Below are 20,743 nucleotides of genomic sequence, written 5' to 3' on the forward strand. Positions count from 1 at the left end.
AGTAGCAATATGGAAAAGCATTAAAATTAAGTCCATGACAGACGTTATTAACAAAATAATAGCCACCATGGGAATTCTAAAAAGGAAGTGGTCACCTAACCTGTAGCCTGCAGACATGCAGTCAGTCAATAGTCAGTGGTGCCTGGAACAGCCCTGTAATGATATTCAGAGTCTTGCTTATTGTATTTCTCCCTCAGAGGTAATATCCCCTCTGCATACCTTGAGACATCTATGTCACATCCAATTAAGCCTCGTCCAACTCTCATGGTCTATAAATATGCCTTTGAAATTGTCCTTTGGGTTAAAGATGGGAGAAGAAACTACAGACTCTAAGTCATAAACACACAGATGCCATGGAATGACATATCTTTAGATAATATGACTGGCATTTAAAGTTGTTTGTGTCTTACACCCATAACTCCCAGAAACTTAAAGCATACCTACATTACACACACACACACACACACACACACACACACACACACGGTGTCCAGGTAATGTCATATATTTTCAAAAATTGTGTGGGTATGTGCCCAAATACCAGGCAGAGAGGAGGTTAGATATAATAATAAACATTTTAAAACCTGGGAACTTGACAAAGCTTTTCAGCTACAGTAAGTTACAGCTACCAAACTTTTTTAAATTTTATTTTGAAAAATTTTAAACCTACAAAAAGATTACAAAAGCAGTAAACGAACACCCCTATACCTTTCACCTGGATTCACCCGTTGTTAACATTGTCCCGCACTTGCTTTCTAAATCTCTCACCAAAACGCAAACTTACACATATTTTTCTTGCTGAACGATTTGAGAGTAAGTTGCAGACATCATGATTCTTCCCTCCTAAGAATTAGTTTTCTTAAGCACCATACAATGATTAAATTCAGAAAAATCTTACACTGATAAAATCAAACTAACATAAAATCCATATTCATATTTCATCGATTATCCTAATTACGACCTTTATAGAAAAAAAATTATTTTTTTTTCTAATCCAGGCTCCAATCCAGGATCACACCTTGCATTCAGCAGCCACAGCTCTGTAGTCTCCTTTAATCTGAAGACAATGACGTGAGTTTTGAAGAATGTTGTTCTGTAGAACATTCTTTAGTTTCGGTTTGTCTGATTCAAGGGTACACTTTTATATATACCTAAAATAATAGCTTTTTTCCCAACGCAAGACTGTTACAGAAGCTGTCATAGAACTATACCAGAGGAAATCTACATGCTAGGTTTGGGGGCTCATCTCCCATTACATTATTTTGTCTTTAAAATAGGGCTCCCTGTTTCCATATCTCACTTGTTCTTTTCATTGTTCTCCACGAACTTTCAAACAAAAACATCACACCTAATCTGTCCTAACTTTCAAAGTCATTTCTTTTTTTTTTTTTTTAAGATTTTATTTACTTATGCGAGAGAGAGAGCATGAGCAGGGTATAAGGAGAAGCAGGCTCCCCACTGAGCAGGGAGCCCAAGGCAGGGCTCTATCCCAGGAACCCCGGATGTTGATCCCAGGACCCCTGGGATCATGACCTGAGCCGAAGGCAGATGCTTAACTGACTGAGCCACCCGGGCTCAAAGTCATTCCTGAAGCCTTAACCTAAGCCCATACTTTGCCTTCACCATTTGGCAAGGATTTTCATTTTCCTAGGTTCCTTTACGTAGATACACCGATAGTTCTCATACTCCCCTCCAGGGTAGGGTTTTGTATCACTATTTTCATCATTTCCCTCTGCATCAGAAATGCATTCCAGGTGCCACAAAGAGAAAGACCAAGCAACAGTGGCTTAAACAAATAAGAGTTTCTTTTTCTCACATGAACACCATCCAGAAGTAAGTGCCTGCTGACACTGGATCAGATGTTCGGCCATACCATTAAGATCCTAGGCTCTTTCTTTTACTCTACCAGCTTTTGTGCATTGGTTATGGTGTTAAATCCTAATTTCCCAAAGCATGCCAAGATGGCTACTGATGCACCAGACATTAAGTCCATGCTCAAAGCAGGAAGAAGGGAAAGACTGACATGAAACTCCATCTTTCCCCTTTAATCAGGAAAGCAATAGCTTTTCCAGAAATTCCCCAAGAAGACTTCTACTTCTTAGATCTCATTAGTAGGAATTTGGTCACATCGCCTGCCTCACAGCCAAGGCAGCAGAAAACACAGGGACTGGGAGTACCATTAATGTTGAGGCCTGTCATCTCATTTTCTGGTACTGAACACATTGTCACCACAAAAAAAGGGGGGGGGGGATTCCATTATGAAAGGGAAGGGGGCAATAGGCTATGAGTAGGGCAACTAGAAATTCCTCTATCTCCTCCCAATCACTCTTTAACTGGATCTATTCTCTACTTCTCAATTTTATTCTGTATTTCTTCTCAATTTTTCTTCATTTATCTTCTCTTCCTAGTACTTCCCCTTGAAAAACGAACTTTCAAACATTTTTGTTAACATTTTATCTTCCACCCAGAATCAAATAATATTAAACAACAGTCGGTACTGTCTCCTCTCTCGACATGTGAGGAAATCCGAAATCCAGCAAGAGGAAATGACTTGCCCACATCTGCCCATCAGTTTAGAGGCATACCCAAGAATAAAACATAACTCTGCTAAACATCAGTATTGATACTAAATATCAGAATAAATGGTGCATATTTGTCCACTTTATTCTGTTTGGTTCCTCTTGCCTATAACTTGGCCATTTAAATATAAAGTTCTCCACAAAGATTCCTCAATTCATTTGTTTATTTCTAGAAACTTCTCTAAGAAGAAAGATCATGAGAATGGTATTTCCCCCTTTTTAAATTTTTTATTTACTCTCTAAATATGAAGGAAGGAGAGACCAGGGTAAGAAATCTTTGTCTTCACTGGCAATCATTGCACCATATGAACCATGAGTCTGAATTTATAAAGTTGCCATCTCCAACACATCTGCCAAGAAACAATAGGAAAATGTCTGTTTAGATGCTTTATGTCCGTCTTTGACTTTGTGAGGAAATATCTTAGAACATCCAGGGTTACACAAACATAAAATACCCTCATGAAGTAGTATCTCTTCCTTGCACTGGAAAGATTTCAAAAAAGAGACAGATCACCCAGAGTAGAAGTCAAAGAAGAAGTCAGTCAGAAAGTATAATTGACCTTGATCATGAAGGGTAAGATTTAGAAAAAGAAGATATGCAGGGACCCTATCATAAGCCAAAAAAGGAAGGGGCTGAAATATGAATGACTTTTCAGGGGCTCACAAGCAGGTCAATATGGGGGAATAAGTTGAGGCACCATGTTAAGAACACACGCTCTGAAGGGAGTCAGACCTGAGTCTGAATCAATCCTGCCACTTACCAGTTCTGTGCTCCCACACAACTTACTCCTCTGTCTTACCTTCTAAACTGTAAGGTCATGATAATATTAATAATTATTTCATGGGATTATCATGAGGATAAAATGAAGCAAGGCATGTGCAATGCTTAGCCTAGGCCTCACATAATCTAAGTGCTCAAAAACATGAGAGGAAGAACTGCCGATTGGAGAGAAAGTTCAAGTAATGGATTCTTAGGTTTAAAAAATTAGGTTATGGTGAGTTGGGACCACTTTCACTATAAGGCTAAAAGTGTAATCAAAAGAAAACCACTAAAAATGTATTACCTGGACATAATATAATACGGACTGGAAATAGTTGAGACAGTAGGAATGGGAATAAGGTGCTAAATGGAAGAGCTATTAGGAAATTCAACTGCCCTTGATTTAGGATCTCTATTTCTTGGCTGCACCACTAGAGTAATCGATAAAACCGAGTGCTGTCATACCAGTGAGTAGGAATAAAATGTGATGGTTGGATAGTCGAGAAAACTGTTTTGTCATGATTTGAGAAATAAGCTAGAAACGCATAGAGAATTCAGAAACTTTGGCTACTCTTTGTGTTGGAAAATATCTGCATCCATTCAATAAATTCTTACAGAACACTTATTACGACAGAATACTAAGCCCTCAGAAATGTTTATAATAACATCTCACCCAAGATCACTTATCCTGGAACCTCAAAAATCTCGATTCTTAAAAACCATTAAAAAACAAAAGAAGAGGAAAGAAATCTTGCCCTTTTCAGGCCCTCGCTCATAGCGTATTTGCTCATTCTTTACACAGAAGTTTCCCATGTCTGAGTATCTGTATTTGTAGCTACAGGCAGTTCACGTACAAAATTAGAAATGGTAACTAGAGGACTAAGACTACAGAGGCAAACATTAACGATGGGTGAAGACACAGCTGGCGAAGAATTGCGGAGAAAAACTCTACAAAAGACCGGAGTCTGTGCTCACATTTATAGGACACAAATCCCCTCAAAAGGCCCAAAGGTATCATTGTGCTGTTCAACACGGTAACCCAAAGTCACAAAGGGAGATTAAGGTAGTATTTGATAGCTCTCCGAAACTTTGGAGGTAAAGCTAAACAGAAAAATTATATCACAGACAGCAGTACAGAACATGGTTGACAAGTTTTGCTAAAAGGGGGAGACAAGAAACGGGAATGGAACTGGCATGGGAAATGGGGTCATGAAATTTTTTTTTCTTTTGTTTTTAAGAAGGGAGACATAACAGCACGTTTTCAGGCTGTTTAGAATGAGCTGGGAAAGTGGTAAAAACTGGTAATGTCTAGCGAGCAGGAGGAACCACTGGACTGTGCCCTGAGTAGAGGAGAGGAGGTGGTCCCTGCAGCTCCGGGGGACGCCGACTCTAGGCAAGAGCGAAGAGGGCTCGTCCGCAGCAAGCACGAGGAGGCGGAGCATGTGAGGGGGGTCTGTGGGGAGAGGCCGTGGGGGGAAGAGTGGGGCTCCTCCGAGCAGCCTTAAGAGCACCCCAATATTCAGGTCCTGTTATGAAATGGATCATGTGCTTTTTCTTGCCAAATTTAGCCCCACGAGTGCAGGTCCAAGAGAAACAGAGTTGGGTAGAACTCAAGTTTCGACTTTGCCATTAAAAGTGAATGTAGAAGGGATACATTTTGAATGCTGCCAATCAACAGCCGCCAGATTCGTGAATCTCAACTACTCTGTTTCGAGAGCTACTACTTCCTCCTTCAATGAAGATTTTCCAAATGCTTCCCAGGAATAGCCGGTCACTGAGCATGCAGAATAAACCAAGCAGCTCTTCCCCGGCAATGCCAGACGAGCTAATCCTACACGCTTTGCTTACGGAGTTAGCTTCTTCCAGAAAGGATCTGCATGATAGCAGCTTGGTAGCCTTTGAGGAGATTAAGGTTGGAATTCATCTCAGTGATTCTGTAATTCTGGAAAGAACCTATTTAAAATATATTTTGAACTCCACAATGCTTGATTTTTTAAAATACACACACACACACACAATAGAATATGCCATTTTTTAAATGTGGCTCTGACGACTCAATTTAGACACAAGTAACACAGAAATAGTAAAACTCCTTTTAGGAGCATAGGGGCAGAATCATGGAACTTCATTTCTCAGTAAATAAAATTAACCGGAATGCCCACTCCTGCATACAGCAAAAACTTAGTGTACCTCCAGGTAACCCAATCACTCCTGTTTTCTTCCTACTTTTTTCCCTTCAATATCTTTTGGGTTAATATTTTGCCAACTCCAAGCTCTCCATCTCCCGATGTCTCTTCTCCGTAACAGAAGTGATCTATACTGGGCCATCTTTTTTGTGTCATCTAGACTCCGGTGGGAGGGGCATCTGCTTTTGGTCCTTTTGACCACGGCTGGATTTTTCACACAGGAAACCAAACCACGCATGCTAAGTTCCTGGTTTTCTATCCCTGTCATACCTGTTGTGGAGGCTTCGGCTCCCCCGCACTGTCCTGCAGTCTGCCTCACACGGGTCAGTCTGCATCTTCCTCTTCCCTCTCATGAGAGCTCTCTGAGTCAGCTAGCTCATTCCTGACTATTTCTGTTCCCTCTGGGGAGTGCTGTAAATTTCAGGACCCCCTTCCATTCCAGTCCAGCGTTTCATAAAATGAGAGAGTGCAAAAAGGAGCGCTCGGGTCTCTATCCTTAAACACATCTCCATTTTATTCGACAGCGGCTAAACCAGGTGGTATGCGGTGAAGAAGGTCCATTGAAGTTTGTGATCTCTTTACCTATCCAGGGTACAATTTCTTACTACTTTCCCTCCAGATTATTTGGTCCCAGCCCAGGGGAATGGAGATTCCGTCTAATCCATTTCTTCCTGTCTTCTGATGAATCCTTATATCTTTGGGAGGCAGGAAAATTGCCTCATCATATGCTAAATCAGTCAAGTTTCTACCAGAGAAAAAGAAACAATAGGATATATATTTTTTATTTTTATCTCTCTCTCTCTCTCTCTCTCTATATATATATATATATGCACACATACATACATATGGTGATTTTTATGCTCATATTATTTGCATATATGTTCATATATATGTATGTGTTTATGCATATACATGTATAGATTGATAGATATAGATATATAGCGATTTATCTCAATGAATCGGCTTACTCAGTTGTGGGGTCTGTCTGGTCAAGTCTGAAATTCATTGGGCTAGAAATTCTTGGGAAGGAGCTGATGCTATGGTCCACAGGTAGAATTTCTTCTTTCTCAGAGAAACCTCAATTTCTGCTCTTAAGGTCTTCAACTGATTGGATGAAGCCCACCCACATTATCAAGGATAATTTCCTTTTACTTAAAGTGACTGTGAATGTTAATCACATTTACAAAATGCCTTCACAGTAATGCCTAGATTAGTATTGGAATGAAAAACTGGGTACTACAGCCTAGCCAAGTTAATACATAAAACTAACCATCACATATGCATTCTCACTCTGTGGTTTATGTATAAATTTTATGTTCTAAGTTCTCCACACAAATCAGCCTTTGGAGCTTAAAGGAAAAGAGATGTTCTGTCCTCAAAATTCTGGCTCTTGCAGGGGTGCCTGGGTGGCTCAGTCAGTTAAGCATCCCAGTCTTGGTTTTCACTAGGTCACAATCTCAGGGCTGTGGAATCAAGCCCCAAGACCAGCTCGGCCCTCAGCACTGAGTCTGCTTGAGATTCTTTCTCTCCCTTTTCCTCTGCCCCTCTTGCCATGATCTCTCTCACTCTCTCCCAAATAAACAAATGAATAAATGTTTTAAAAAAAATTTTTGGCTCTTGCAATGGAAATCCAGGCTTTTGATAATAATGCTTCATCTAAAAGTTTATAAGTTAATTCCAGTAGTAATGTATTTCTTGGTTCTCAGCTATACTTGTCCACCTCGTGAAATAATGAATATCACTGAAATAAGTGAAGACCCCGTGCAAAAAAAATTTCAGGAAAGAAAAAAAAACCTCAACCATTGTTTTCAAGCTTTATCCCACCAAGTTCTAAGACCCCACAAATAACCCAAGATTTTTTTCTTTCTCCAAATTTTTTTTTTAATTCTAGTTAGTTAACATATAGTACAATATTAGTTTCAGGTACAGAATTCAGAAATTCATCACTTACACACAATGCCCGCTGCTCATCACAACAATCCCTCCATGGGGCGCTTGGACGGCGCAGTCGTTAAGCGTCTGCCTTTGACTCAGGTCATGATCCCAGGGTCCTGGGATCAAGCCCCGCGTGGGGCTCCCTGCTCAACGGGAAGTCTGCTTCTCCCTCCCTCACTTGTGTTCCCTCTCTCACCATCTCTCTCTCTCTGTCAAATAAATAAAATCTTAAAAAAAGAAAATCACAGCAATCCCTGTTTAATCCCCATCACCTGTTTAGCCCATCTTCCCTCAAACTCCCCCATCTCTCCTTGGTAACATCAGTTTGTTCTCTAGAGTTAAGAGTCTGTTTCTTGGTTTGCCTCTCTTTTTTCCCTCTGTGCACATTTGTTCTGTTTCTCAAATTCTACATGAATAAAATCATATGGTATTTGTCTTTCTCTGACCGACTTATTTTGCTTAGCATAATAATACTCCCTAGCTCCACCCATGTTGTTGTAAATGGCAAGATTTCACTCTTCTTGATGGCTGAGTAATATTCCATTTTATATATGAACCACCTCTTCTGTATCCATTCATCAGTTGATGGACATTTAGGCTATTTGCGTAATTTGGCTATTGTTGGTAATGCTGCTATAAACATTGGGGTACATGTATCTCTTTGAATCAGTATTTTTGTATTCTTCGGGTAAATACCTAGTGGTGCAATTGTTGATCATAGGTTACTTCTATTTTTAACTTTTTGAAGAAACTTCATATTGTTTTCCACAGTGGCTGCACTAGTTTGCATTCCCACCAGCAGCGCAAGAAGGTTCCCCTTTCTCTGAATTCTCACCAAAACCCGTCATTTCCTGTGTTGTTAATTTTAGCTGCTCTAACAGGTGTGAGGTGATAGCTCATTGTAGTTTTGAGTTCTATTTCCCTGATGATTAGTGATATTCAGCATCTTTTCATGTGTCTGTTGGCCATCTGAATGTCTTCTTTGGAAAAATTTCTATTCATGTCTTCTGCCTTTTTTTAATTGGATTATTTGTTTTGGGGGTGTTGAGTTTGAAAAGTTCTTTATATATATTTTGGCTACTAACCCTTTATCAGATATGTCATTTGCAAATATCTTCTCCCATTCCATAGGTTGCATTTTAGTTTTGTTGATTTTCTTCCTTTGCTGTGCAGAAGTTTTTACCTTGATAAAGTCTCAATAGTTCATTTTTGCTTTTGTTTTTCTTGCCTCATGAGACATGTCTATTAAGAAGTTGCTATGTAAGCCAGGATTTTTAAAAATCAGATCAAATTAATGGAAAAAAATGAAACATGTGAATGTAATAAAAATGTAATGTATTTTGCTTCATTTTTCTAGGTTCTTTATCTTGGTTTTTATGGGAAGTTATTTTTAATGGCATGTTCTTACGTTCTCCTAGACTAATGACATAGGTAGGGTATGAGTGAAATAGGGCATGAACTATTAATCTGGTGAGAATAGTAGATAATGCTAATGAAAATTCAGTCCATCTCCAGTTAATTCAATTCACCACATATCATTCATTCTCATTAATTCACTCACTCATTCATTCATTTCTAAGTATTTATTGACATCTTATACTACTTAAGCACAGGGAATATGACTATGATTTGAGACACAGTCTCTCTGTCCCCAGAATGCTGACAGAAGAGACATATGTGGACAACAATTACAATATAGTGCAACAGGGGGCTGTTGAAACGGGATATGTACAGGCTGCTAAGAAAACAGAGAAGAGGTATACAATCCAGCCTAGAGAAGAAATAGAAGCTTTCAGAGGAAGGTGATACATGAATCCTAAAGAAAGTATAGGATATTGGCAGGTAAATAAGGAAATCACACTGCCTATTTACTGACATTTTGTTGGCAGGAAACAGCAATGTGCGTGCCACATTTGGGGACTGCAAACAGTCTGTCCTCAGGTCAGTTCTGTGGGAGGCCTTAAGTCAGACTGGAATCAGGACAGGTAACAATGAAGTCATAATTCCTTGTTGCTGTTGTTGGAAGAATGGTTTGTTTGTTTTAGTTAGGAGAACGGGATTTTATTTTTTATTCAAGTATAATTAACACACAGTGTTATATTACTTTCCTGTGTACAATATCATGATTCAACAATTCTATATATTACTCAGTGTTCATCATAACAAGTGCATCTGTTTCTTTTTTTTTTTTTTTTTTTTTTTTTTTTGAGAGAGAGAGAGAGAGCAAACATACGTGGGAGACAGGGGGAGAAGAGGCAGAGGAAGAGGGAGACAGAGAATCCCAAGCAGGCTCCACGCCCAGCAGAGAGCCTTAGCAGGGCTCAGTCTCATGACCCTGAGATCATGACCTGAGCTGAAATCAAGAATCACATGCTTAACTGACTGAGCCACCCAGGCACCCCACAGTAAGTGTGTTTTTAATCTCCTCCACTTAGAGGAAGGTGTAATTCTTGGAAACCAGGTTTAATTTATCTGAAGCAATGTAAGTTATGAGAAAAATCATAATAAAATATTTAAAATGAGAAAATGGGCTGAGGCAATATCATTAAGAGCTATTGAGTAACTGGATCTTGTCAGGACAAATGAATTTTTTTGGAGGGGGGGGCTATTTTTTCAACTTTATTGAGGTATAGACAATTTAATTTTTTTTCAAGATTTTTTTTGTTAATACAGAGCACACACATCTCAAACTCTCAAATTTGAAGTCCAAAATGTCCTTTTAAATAATGCCTTCTTTTACACAACAGTTTTGTTATTCATAGATTCATGGAACTAGTTCAAGAGGCCTGAAAATGTTTTGTGGTTGATTCTTTTACTTTTGGCAGAATATACTTAAATTATCTATCTAATTTTTCAGACCTCCAAAGACTGTCTTAGTAACCCATCCATTGTTTAATAATCCTTGTAGTTAAGAAATTATTCCTTCTAACTACCAGGAACGTCCTCCCTGGCATTAGTGGACAAAACAAGGTACAGCCTCTTGCCCAATTGTCAAAACAACAGCAATCCAGAGACACAGCAGCTGTCCTGGTCCCTCTGTTTGGTAATGTCCATCTACTTCTAAAATCTCTTAAAATCAATTGGAAAGTCTCCACTAGAAGATGGATCGCCACTGAGTGTTAATTAAGTAATTGATTGCCTGTTCTGCAAGTGAGCTCATGCGTTGGTCGTCTACAGGCACGGAGTGCTTTCCCATTGATTCCTCAACAATGGCAAGTCCGGGGTTTCTCAGCCTGGGCTCTACTGACATTAGGACAGATAAATCTTTGTTCAGGGAAGATTCCTGTGCATTGTGAGCTCTTTACCAGCATCCCTGGACTCTACGTATTAGATGCCAACAGCAGCACCCACCCCCCCGGCCAAGTTTTGACAATAAAAAATGTCTCCAGACTTTGCCATTTGATCCCTGGGGTACAAGGAACAAATCATTTCTGATTGAGAACCACTGACCTACCTTGTTTCAAAAGGTCTGAAGAGAGCGAACTACTGTTACAAACGAGATTTTTAATCTATAGCTAAGAAACCAAATTTTCACACATTTGAACTACCTGCAAATAACTTCAGATTATTTTTTATTATTAAAGGAATACTCACTTTTTAAAAGCAAATCCAAATTTTCTTAACGATATAAACCACAGAGTAAAGTCTCCCCTTTGCTCTCCAATTATTGGTCCCATTTCCCATAGATGACCACTGTTGATGGTTTGTTGTGAATACATCACCATTTTATAAACACAAGTATTATATAGCCTTTATTTTCATAAATAAGATCAAACTATACAGACTAGTGTTCAGCCTACATATGTGAATACATAGCTCTGAAATTGCCCCATGTATTTAACAACCCTCTGCTACGACTGATACTTTTGTTTTGTATTTAAATATCTTAAATAGTTATTGGCAGTCATCATTTAAGATAGAAATTGTCTTTTAAAATAAAGGACCGGGGGCACCTGGGCGGCTCAGTCGGTTAAGCGTCTGCCTTTAGCTCAGGTCATGATCTCGGGGTTCTGGGATTGAGCCCTGTGTGGAGCGCTCTGCTCAGCGGGGAGTCTGCTTCTCCCTCTCTCTCTCCCTCTGTGGTCTCTCTCTCTCTCTCTCTCTCTCAAATAAATAAAATCTTTAAGAAAATAAAATAAAATGTAGGGAAAGTCTGTTTTTGTGTGAGCGTGTGGGTGTGTGCGTTTGTTTATTTTACTTCCTAACAAGGTATTTGGTAAACTACCTCTATACTTTTGATGTTGTAATTCTCTAAGAAAATAGGATATTGCATGTTTTCCATAGATCGTAAAAAGGATTTCGAATGCTAGAAATAAATTATAGAATCCGATGAAATTCTTACCTTAGTGCTTAAGCAAGTCATAGCTGTACAGAAACACAGCAAACATTTTAATGAAATGTACCAATTACATTCACCTACTTTATTTTAAATTTAACTGAACAGAGATGCCCTTAAGGCATTGACTTCAGAGCAACCATATTAAATGTTTCCATATTAACATTTAAGGTTGTTACAGAATAAGGGTTATAATTTCACTGAGTTGGCATTTTGGTGAGTTCCCTAGACAAAATTGTAAGTGCTTGTGCATTTCTGTCAAGGTCTGTCAAAAAGTAAAAGCTAAGTTTTATTCCATTAATGATAAACCACTAGGAGCTTGGCCTCCAAAAAATGTTTATTATTAAGATTTTAGTCCTGAGAGGGAAGAAAAGGGTTATTTTAGTAAGGTGTGTTTGTGCAGACTCACCTTGGTGCCAACTTTCCTTCTATAGTGACAAGAGTTGTTCTCCTCCTCGTATGGAGGGAGGAGGAAGAAACCTTCATAAAGGGAAATTTTTGCCCTGCTTTCAGGCCGATGGGGGAGGGGCAGAGAGCTCTTCTTACGTTTGCTTTTTTAAAATTGTCTTCAGTTTAAAATAATACTTATGCCAAAGTGGCATGTTTTGGGGTGGCATAATATGATCCCTTTCAACTTCTGCAAAATTTTCCTATAGCCTATAATTTACCTATAAGGTAATGGCCCCTTACTCTGTCATTCTGTTTCTGAACAATGGAGCCCTAAAGCTATTTGGTGAATCAGAGAAAGGTATTCTTCTGTGCTGAGCAAGATGAAGGAGCTGTGGTAACCCAAAGAGGAATTTTGGGGCCAAGCTGGGGTGAGGAGAGTGTCCACAGAGGGAGCTGGTACCTGGCACTGTGTATCAGTTCTCTAACAGAGCAAGGAGAGTGCTTATGGAGGAAAAATGCCCATTACCCCAGGAGTCAGAACTGAATGGGGTTGAGAAGGGCAACCATGCTGGAAGAGGATTTGTCAAGATAATAAATATATTAAAGAAAATAGAAAGGAGTTTCTCATTGTCGGAGAAGGGAGTAAGAGATATGTAATGGGAGAAAAGGAGAATGAACTAGCAACCCCTCTATGAAATGCTTATGAATTACAAAGGCTAACTTTACAGTGGAGGAGTTTTGGAGACATCACCCTAACCAAGTGACCAAAGTGATCATCATCAATAATGGGACAAATCAATATTTGGCATAACCTAACAGGCCGAAATGAGCATCACTTCTGTGAATTTCTTGCCAAAGGTGCATAATCTAAATCTAATTTTGATGAAATATCATACAACCAAAATTTAGGGACATTCTACAAAATATTTAACTTACAATCTTCAAAAGTATCGAGGTCGTGAAAGATAAAGACTAAGAAACTACAGATCAAAGGAAACTAAAGAAATATGACAAACGCAAAGATTATGAACTAAATCCTTTTACTATGAAGGACTTTTGAGCAATATGTGAAACATGAATGGGTTCTGAGGTTGAAATGGTAGTAAGGTATCAATGTTAATTTTCTGATTTTGATGGTTCTAGCTTGGTTATGTAGGAGAATGCCCGTTTATAGAAAAAACACAACCAAAGTTTCTAAGTGTGATAGAGCATCTGATCAGGAACTTACTCTCAAATGATTCAGGGGGAAAAAATCATTCTTTATACTATATTCGAAACTTTAATTTTGAGATCATCTCAAAATAAGTTATTTTAAAAATAGCACTATTTAAGACTTTAAGTATATCTTTAAATCATAATGTTATAAAAATGTGGAACTAATTTCATGGCACAATCATTGAAGAGCTCTATCTGCTTCTAAAGATCAACTTAAAAGACAGGACATAAGAGCATAATATCCATAAAAACAAGTTACTCCAGAAGAATTTTCAAAACAGCAGCATGAAAACACAGGCAGGTATGTCTAGTTAAAACTTCTTCAAATAGTAACTGTGGCTGAAGGCTGACTATTCATCAAAGAATTTTTCTGAAACCTTCAATTTTTATTTCTTTTAAGTAAGCTGTATATCCAATGTGGGGCTCGAACTCATGAACCCAAGATCAAGAGTCTCATGCTCTACAGACTGACCCAGCCGGTTGCCCCTGAAACCCTTGAATTTTAAATTTTGTTCTTAAGAAATCAATAAAAATATCCAAAGTCAGTATCAACACAGATTAACCTTATTTTATGTACACTTGAAGTCTCTGAAATGTGCGATGTTCTACCAGTGACATCCTGTGGTACACAAGTCCTTTGACCTCATTTTAATTAGTTTGTTGAAAAAATATTGATAATTTTAAAATAATTTCACAAGTAAGAATACTATTTACAATATAGCTCATTATTACATAGATTTAACTATTTCCTTCATCAAATGGTGTGCTCTGAAAAACTAAGTACAGTCAAAACCTGACATAGCTAGATTTCTTCTCTATAAAAATGTCGCTTGCCCTGTTATTAAAATGTCCTGCTGCATCTTCCAAAAAAATAGTCACTTTTATTCTTTTCATGTCTTGATGACAGATTACCAATATATTTTTATAAAATACATGCTATTGACAGTTCAAACTATTCTGTTCTTTTTTCTTATAATTGACAATATTCGAGGACGTTCCAAGCACGTACAAACTTGAGAAGGATAATAAGCCACAGAATTACATTCGGAGTCTCCAATAATCTTTAAAGTTTATATAAATCTGAGGCTTTAAAGTGGTATAGTTACCTTATATCCACACATAAACAAACCTGCATGGGGATGTTTACAGCAACTTTATTCCTAATTGCCAAAATTTGGATGCAACCAGGATGTCCTTCGGTGGGTACATTCAGACAATGGAATATTTTTCAGTTCTAAAAGAAATTAGTTACTAAGCCATAAAGACACAGAGGACTCTTAAATGCATATTACTAAGTGAAAGAAGCCCATCTGAAAAGGGCAGGAACTTGGTTTCATTCAATGCGGTTTGCACAAAATACTGCACGGAGCCTCCCGCATAGGAACTGTCCAATCTGTGAGTGACCACGTGCACGCTCTCTCCTGATGTTCTCTATGTCTTCTTCCTCTAGTACCAGACCAACCTTGATTCTGAGTAAGCACTCAATAAATTCCTGATTTTTAAAATGATTGGCGGAGAGGTTTTTGAAGGAAAGGAAGGGAACTGAGTTAAACTGTAAAGTATGGCAGACCTTTCATAGAAAAAGAAGGATTGATTGCAGGAGCAGGGGGGACACCCCCCCAACCACTCCACTCGCACAACCTGCCTCAGGGGGACGGTTATCTGTGACATTCCACGTGAGAAAAGGCAAAGAAAGGAGAATTCTGGCATCTTCTGAGGACATGGAAAAGAACGTCCCAATAGCATGGAGGTTCTTGGGACATAGTTGGCGTCAGGCTAGTAAGCAAGGCGAGGCTCCCATAGAGAGAGCTGTACCTGCCAGAATGAGACTACACGTGTTAGCATACTGGGAGGAAACCACTTTTTTGAATGTCTTTGTATTAACCTTCACTCCTCGTTCTTCATCAGTGGTTCCCGGGAGTGGCCAGGATGTCAAGTGCTCCCTCGGCTATTTCCCCTGTGGGAATACCACCAAGTGCTTGCCTCAGCTGCTTCACTGCAACGGTGTGGACGACTGCGGCAACCAGGCCGATGAGGACAACTGCGGTGAGTGAAGCGCCCGTAGTCACCGTAGTCACCGCAGGACCCGGGGCGCAAGCACCGAGAAGGTGAAGTCGCTGAGACCTCTCATAACGAGATGAGAAAAGGGGAAAGAGAAAACTAAGTGGAAATACAAAATAGATGTCACTTAAGGAAATCTTACATTTCTTGTATTAGCTTAAAATATCCATCCTTTTCGATGTGTTGGTCTCACAGCCAATATTTCAGGAAAGTGGCGATGGTGCACATAGTGAAGTTTTTTATCCCGCAAACCGGTCCAGGTAGCGTCTTCCCGGCAGAAGGGTGTGGAAACGGAGACTATGGGCTCTGGAGCCAGAGAGCCGGGTTGGAACTCGGGTACAACGATAACCAATGATGTAGTCTTGAGAACGTATTTTAGCCTCACTTTGCCTCCGTTTCCTCATGTTAGAAAAGGGTTTGGAAATTGTCCCTACACTAAGAGAATTTGGAAAGATTATATGTAAGGGATTAGAAGAAAGCAGGCATACAGCAGGTACTAGTTAAGTGTTAACAGCTATCGTACTTTATCCTTTGCTTACTACAGTTCTGAAGGACAAAGGAGATCTCCTCGAAAAGAACAAACAATAAGTCCAGCTTACCTCTTACTTAACCAACAACCATATCTATAATCTTATAAAGCCAACAAGTAGGGCTTCCGGCCAGCTAGAATATCTGGAAAACTTGGCTTTCAGTTAGAATTTTGTTCAAATTTCTGAAGTCTCAAAAACACAAATTTATAAAAGAATTTCAATTGGCTGGATTTGACTCACTAGGAAAATGAACTTTGGTTAATAATGTAAAATAATGAGATTTCTCACTCATGGAGAAATAAGGTACTATACTTGGAGGACAAAGACATGCATAACAATTTGAAATGCTGCATAAATAATACACTGAAGAGGACTGGATGTTTTCACTCCCTCAAATATTAAAGACTTTTTAAGGCACCACTTTGAAGGAGTTAACTCTTCTCAGTTTGGAACATTGTTTCTAGGGGGTGGAGGTTAACTCAAAACACGCTTTCTAAACTGGTGAGCTTAAGCTAAAACGGCCTTTGATTTGGATGGCTATACATATGTGTTTTCTTCTTTAAAAAAATATATATTTTAAAATATATATGAATATAGGGGCGCCTGGGTGGCTCAGTCAGTAAGCATCTGCCTTCGGCTCAGGGCGTGATCCTGGCATTCTGGGATCAAGCCCCACATCAGGCTCCTCTGCTGGAAGCCTGCTTCTTCCTCCCTCAGTCCCCCTGCTTGTGTTCCCTCTCTCGCTGGCTGTCTATCTCTGTCAAGTAAATAAGTAAAATTTAAATATATATATGAATATAAAATATTTAAATATATATTAATTGTAAATGTATAAATATATATTTTTTATAAATAATATAAAATATATAAATATATTATGTGTAAAGATATAAGTATAAAAATATAAATATATTGTTTTATATATGATCTAAATATATATATATTCTCTCTTGTTAGTACCTGAATACTGAACAAATTAAAAAAATAAAACAAAACAAAGATAAAGGCATTCTGGGCTCTGACAGCCACTTCCCCCTCAAGCTGCGAGCAGTTCAGATAGAGAGAGTGGCCTGAGAGCTTCCCAGCAATTGAAATGTTGGCAGGAAGCAGGAAAAAACGTGGTGGGACAGGAAATTCACCACCGAAAGTAGTTTCTCAGTGAAAAAAAGCTTGGGAGCTCTTGCTTTAGTGCTAACTTTAAAGAAACCAAGCAACAGAAGTAACAATCCTCAAGGTGATAATCCTTAGTTACTCAAAATTTCTCCTATTCACCAACCAGCAAATTCAGATGGAGGCACTATGACATTGGAGTGTGGAGATCAGGCTCAAGAGATCTGGACTTCAGTTGTGTCTACGAAGAGGGTAGAAATGGCTGTTTTCCTCTCGGTGAAATGAGAATAATAAAAGTATCTATGTCCACCTGGTCTTAAAAAGATTCAATGAGATACTGTATCTTAGGTGCTTACCCCAGTACTTGACACATAATTAGCATTCAGTAAATGTTAACTTGTGTATCAGCGAGCTGTTGTTATTACACACTTAGTGACGTAAGAAGGAATCATTTATTTCGCTGGCCATTCTGTGGGTCAACAACCCGGGCTGGGCTGGGCTGGGCTGGGCTGCGAGCAGCCCCGCAGTTCCCAGCTCAGTTGGACTTTCTCATGCATCTGCGGTTATCTGTGGATCGGCTTTGTCGTCATGCCTGGGACCTCGGCTGAGATAACCAAAATGACTCAGCTCCAGAGTGTCCCCCCGCGGGCTAAGCCAAGCTTGTTCTCGCGGTAGAGACAGGGCACCCAGCAGTAGTGAACTGGGAGCGTACAAGACCTCTTGACACCTGGGCTCAAAATTGGCACACTCACCCCACGTCCCTGCCAAGGCGAGTCACAAGGCCGGCTCTGTTTCAAGAGGTGAAACGGACCCCTCCCCCTGCTGAGAGGAGCTGCAAAGTCACACTGCAGGGGGCTTGGGCAGAGGGAGGGCAGCAACTCCAGCGCTTCTGCGCATTCTACCACGGGCGCTATTATCGCTGTTTTTCCCACGTTGATACTAACTCGCAGTGACTCAGAGTCCCCACCTGGTGACTTTAGGAAGTCCTGTCAGTTAAACAATTTAAATATTTCTAGGAACAGCCATACTTTACTTATTGAAACAGCGGCTCGTATTTGGAGGAATGAGATCTTTCCATGCTCTTGCTTTTGTAGTTATACGTTTATATAAGTAGATGTGTGTGCGTGTGTGTGGGTGGGTGGGTGCGCGTGTCCTATTGATTATGGAAGAGTCAGGAGGTACATAAGCTTTCCCACACCTTCTGAAAGTGTAATTATAGTTTATTTGGGGAGAAGATAAACTGTGTAGATTTGTGTATTTGGAACTTAATCGTGTTAGTTATCCCGATTAATTATCCTGGCGAATTTTAATAGAGAGACTATAACAGGGAAAATATTAAGGCCTATTTCTTTATACTTAGAATTTGAATTCTGATGACAAGCACGGGCTTAACTCTTGTGAAAACAGTACCAATTGGAACAAAAATCCGGTTAGAGTTGTATCCATCCATCATGATTTCTTCTTTTTCCATCTCTTTGACTTTTTCTCCCTCGCAGTGTTTTTTCCACTCTCCGTGGATATGAGGGCCATTCTCCCTCTTTCCATCTCATCGTTTCCATGTGTCTCCCCACTTCCATTCTGCCCTGTAACTGTCCCCATCCGTTTTTTCACTCTCTCTTAACTTCCCCTTCTATTTCATGCTTGTCTTTTCCTCTCTTCTTTTCTCTCTCAAACCAAGTCCGTCACAATATTCATAAATTAGACTTTAATTATCATTTAGCTCACTTCATTAAGTTTGTAAACTGGCTGTTAAAAAGATTTTAATATCTTTACCTCCAAAGAAAAAAACCCCAAACTGTTGCTTTTAATTTCTATGTAGCACTCAACAGATACCTGCTACCCCTCCTCCACCCTTGGGCTGTGTATCCCAGAATAGTGGCTTGTATTTTATGGTCAGTAGACTGAGGTTTGAGAAAACGTTCAGCAAGTTCTATGAATTCCCTGAAAACTATTAAATGCTGTATATTTGTGCACATGTAAACTTCCCATAAAAACAGTGTCTATAACATCAACTTTGCAAAAGGCTTTATAGTTATTGAAAGGCAGAAAAGATTCCTAATCCTTGTCATTGACTAAAACAGAAATCTCCTTAAAAAACTATTTAATCCTGAGTTGGAATCAATTTCCCCCAATTAGCACTCCAAATTCACTCATGTAAAATTATTATATTGTCAGTAGTTTACAAAAATAATCATAACAGCAATAACGACTTTTCCTTACCTTCTCTGATTTCTTTTTAAGTAGAAATAGAATTTTTGGAAGATTCCTCAACCAGGTTTCAGAAAGTTCAGGCTCAGATCCTCGAAGTGCCTCTTTCTATCTCTTGTTACCTGGGCAAATCATTTTTTGGGTCAGTCCCATTTTCCTTATTTGTGAGATTGGAATAATAAATTTGTTGTGAGAATTAAGTGAAGTACATATATAAAAATGCATATATATGTACATATGAATATATATATATCTATATATATCTATATAGATATATATATATATACAAAACAAGCAATCAATCTGTGCCGATTATTGACCCTATATTCAGTAGTTACTCTGGAGTTCACATCTTTTTAATTCGATCTCAGGAATTGTTTATATTTGATTGAACTTCAAAACAGAGAAATCCTGGTTTATATGTATGAAGGGAAGTGTGAAGCAAGTTAAGTCAAAACAGTATAAGCAATCTGTTCTGAAAGTTTTGCAAATTTGTTGTCTTAGGGACCCCTGACATGAGCAGGGAATTCATTCACAAAAATAAAATATTCAGTTCACAGATGAAATAACTCAAGTTCTAGCTATAGGTGTATATAAAGACCTTAAATGTTGACATATGAAAATGAACAGCATTCTGTTTAATCAAAAAGACCAATTATTAAAAATACAAGTGACATTTAAAAAGCAATTAATATTAAAATGTTTTTATTAGACCAAAAAGAGTATGCTATTTTAAAACCTCCTTTATTCACCATTGCCAACATTTGAAAACTCCCAAGTCCAGTTTTGGAAATATGGGTGAAATCTTAATCTTTTCTTATGAAAACACGTCTATGTAACAGATACTATGTTAAACTACTCCTGGTTTTATATCAGAAATATATCTCTCTTGAAATTCACCCACATCAGCGGATCTCCCACTGTGGTTCTGGACCAAACCCCTCAGCATTAGCCATGAAGTTGTTAGGAATGCAAGTTCTCAGGCCCCAGCCCAGCCCGATTGAATCAGAAACTCTGCCAGTGGCTCAATGATGTTTCTGCAGGCTCTTCAAGTCATCCCAAGGCACACCACGTTTTGAGAACCTCGGACCTACACCCAAGTGAGAAGAAAATAAGGACTGCATGTGAAATAGTAGCATCAGCTACTAGAAATAAACTAGAATCAAGTGTTCCACATGGGATGCCAGCCTGATCACTTGCTAACAAACTCCATTATCATGACTATCAAAAGTGTTCGTTTCCCTAAGAAACACTGACACTGCATTGGTTGCAGTCATCTAGAAATACAAAAAAAAAAAAAAAAAAAAAAAAATCTGAACTCTGGTCAAAACCTCAACAATGGTCAGCCGCCATGCTGTTACCAGAACATCCCAGGAAGGAAAACACAAGTTTACCACCACCTTTAAAGCCCCGGTGATAAAAATGATGAAATG

At 38.9% G+C, this 20,743-nt stretch overlaps 1 protein-coding gene across 15 annotated transcripts in view; it reads left to right on the forward strand.

Moving 5' to 3' along the window:
- Positions 1-20,743, forward strand: part of RXFP1 (relaxin family peptide receptor 1) — a 100,212-nt gene that overhangs the window by 17,997 nt on the left and 61,472 nt on the right. For 13 of the 15 annotated variants that reach the window (XM_026499555.4, XM_026499554.4, XM_048212152.2 and 10 more), the window contains exon 2: positions 15,310-15,447. In XM_026499555.4, coding sequence (XP_026355340.2) covers positions 15,310-15,447 — 138 coding nt within the window. Of the gene's footprint in view, positions 1-9,349; positions 9,446-15,309; positions 15,510-20,743 lie in introns of those variants that run through there. The other 2 variants (XM_057310153.1, XM_026499557.4) reach the window with 2 other exon arrangements.

This window comes from Ursus arctos, unplaced genomic scaffold (genome assembly GCF_023065955.2).
Source record: "Ursus arctos isolate Adak ecotype North America unplaced genomic scaffold, UrsArc2.0 scaffold_11, whole genome shotgun sequence".
NCBI classification, from domain to species: domain Eukaryota; kingdom Metazoa; phylum Chordata; class Mammalia; order Carnivora; family Ursidae; genus Ursus; species Ursus arctos.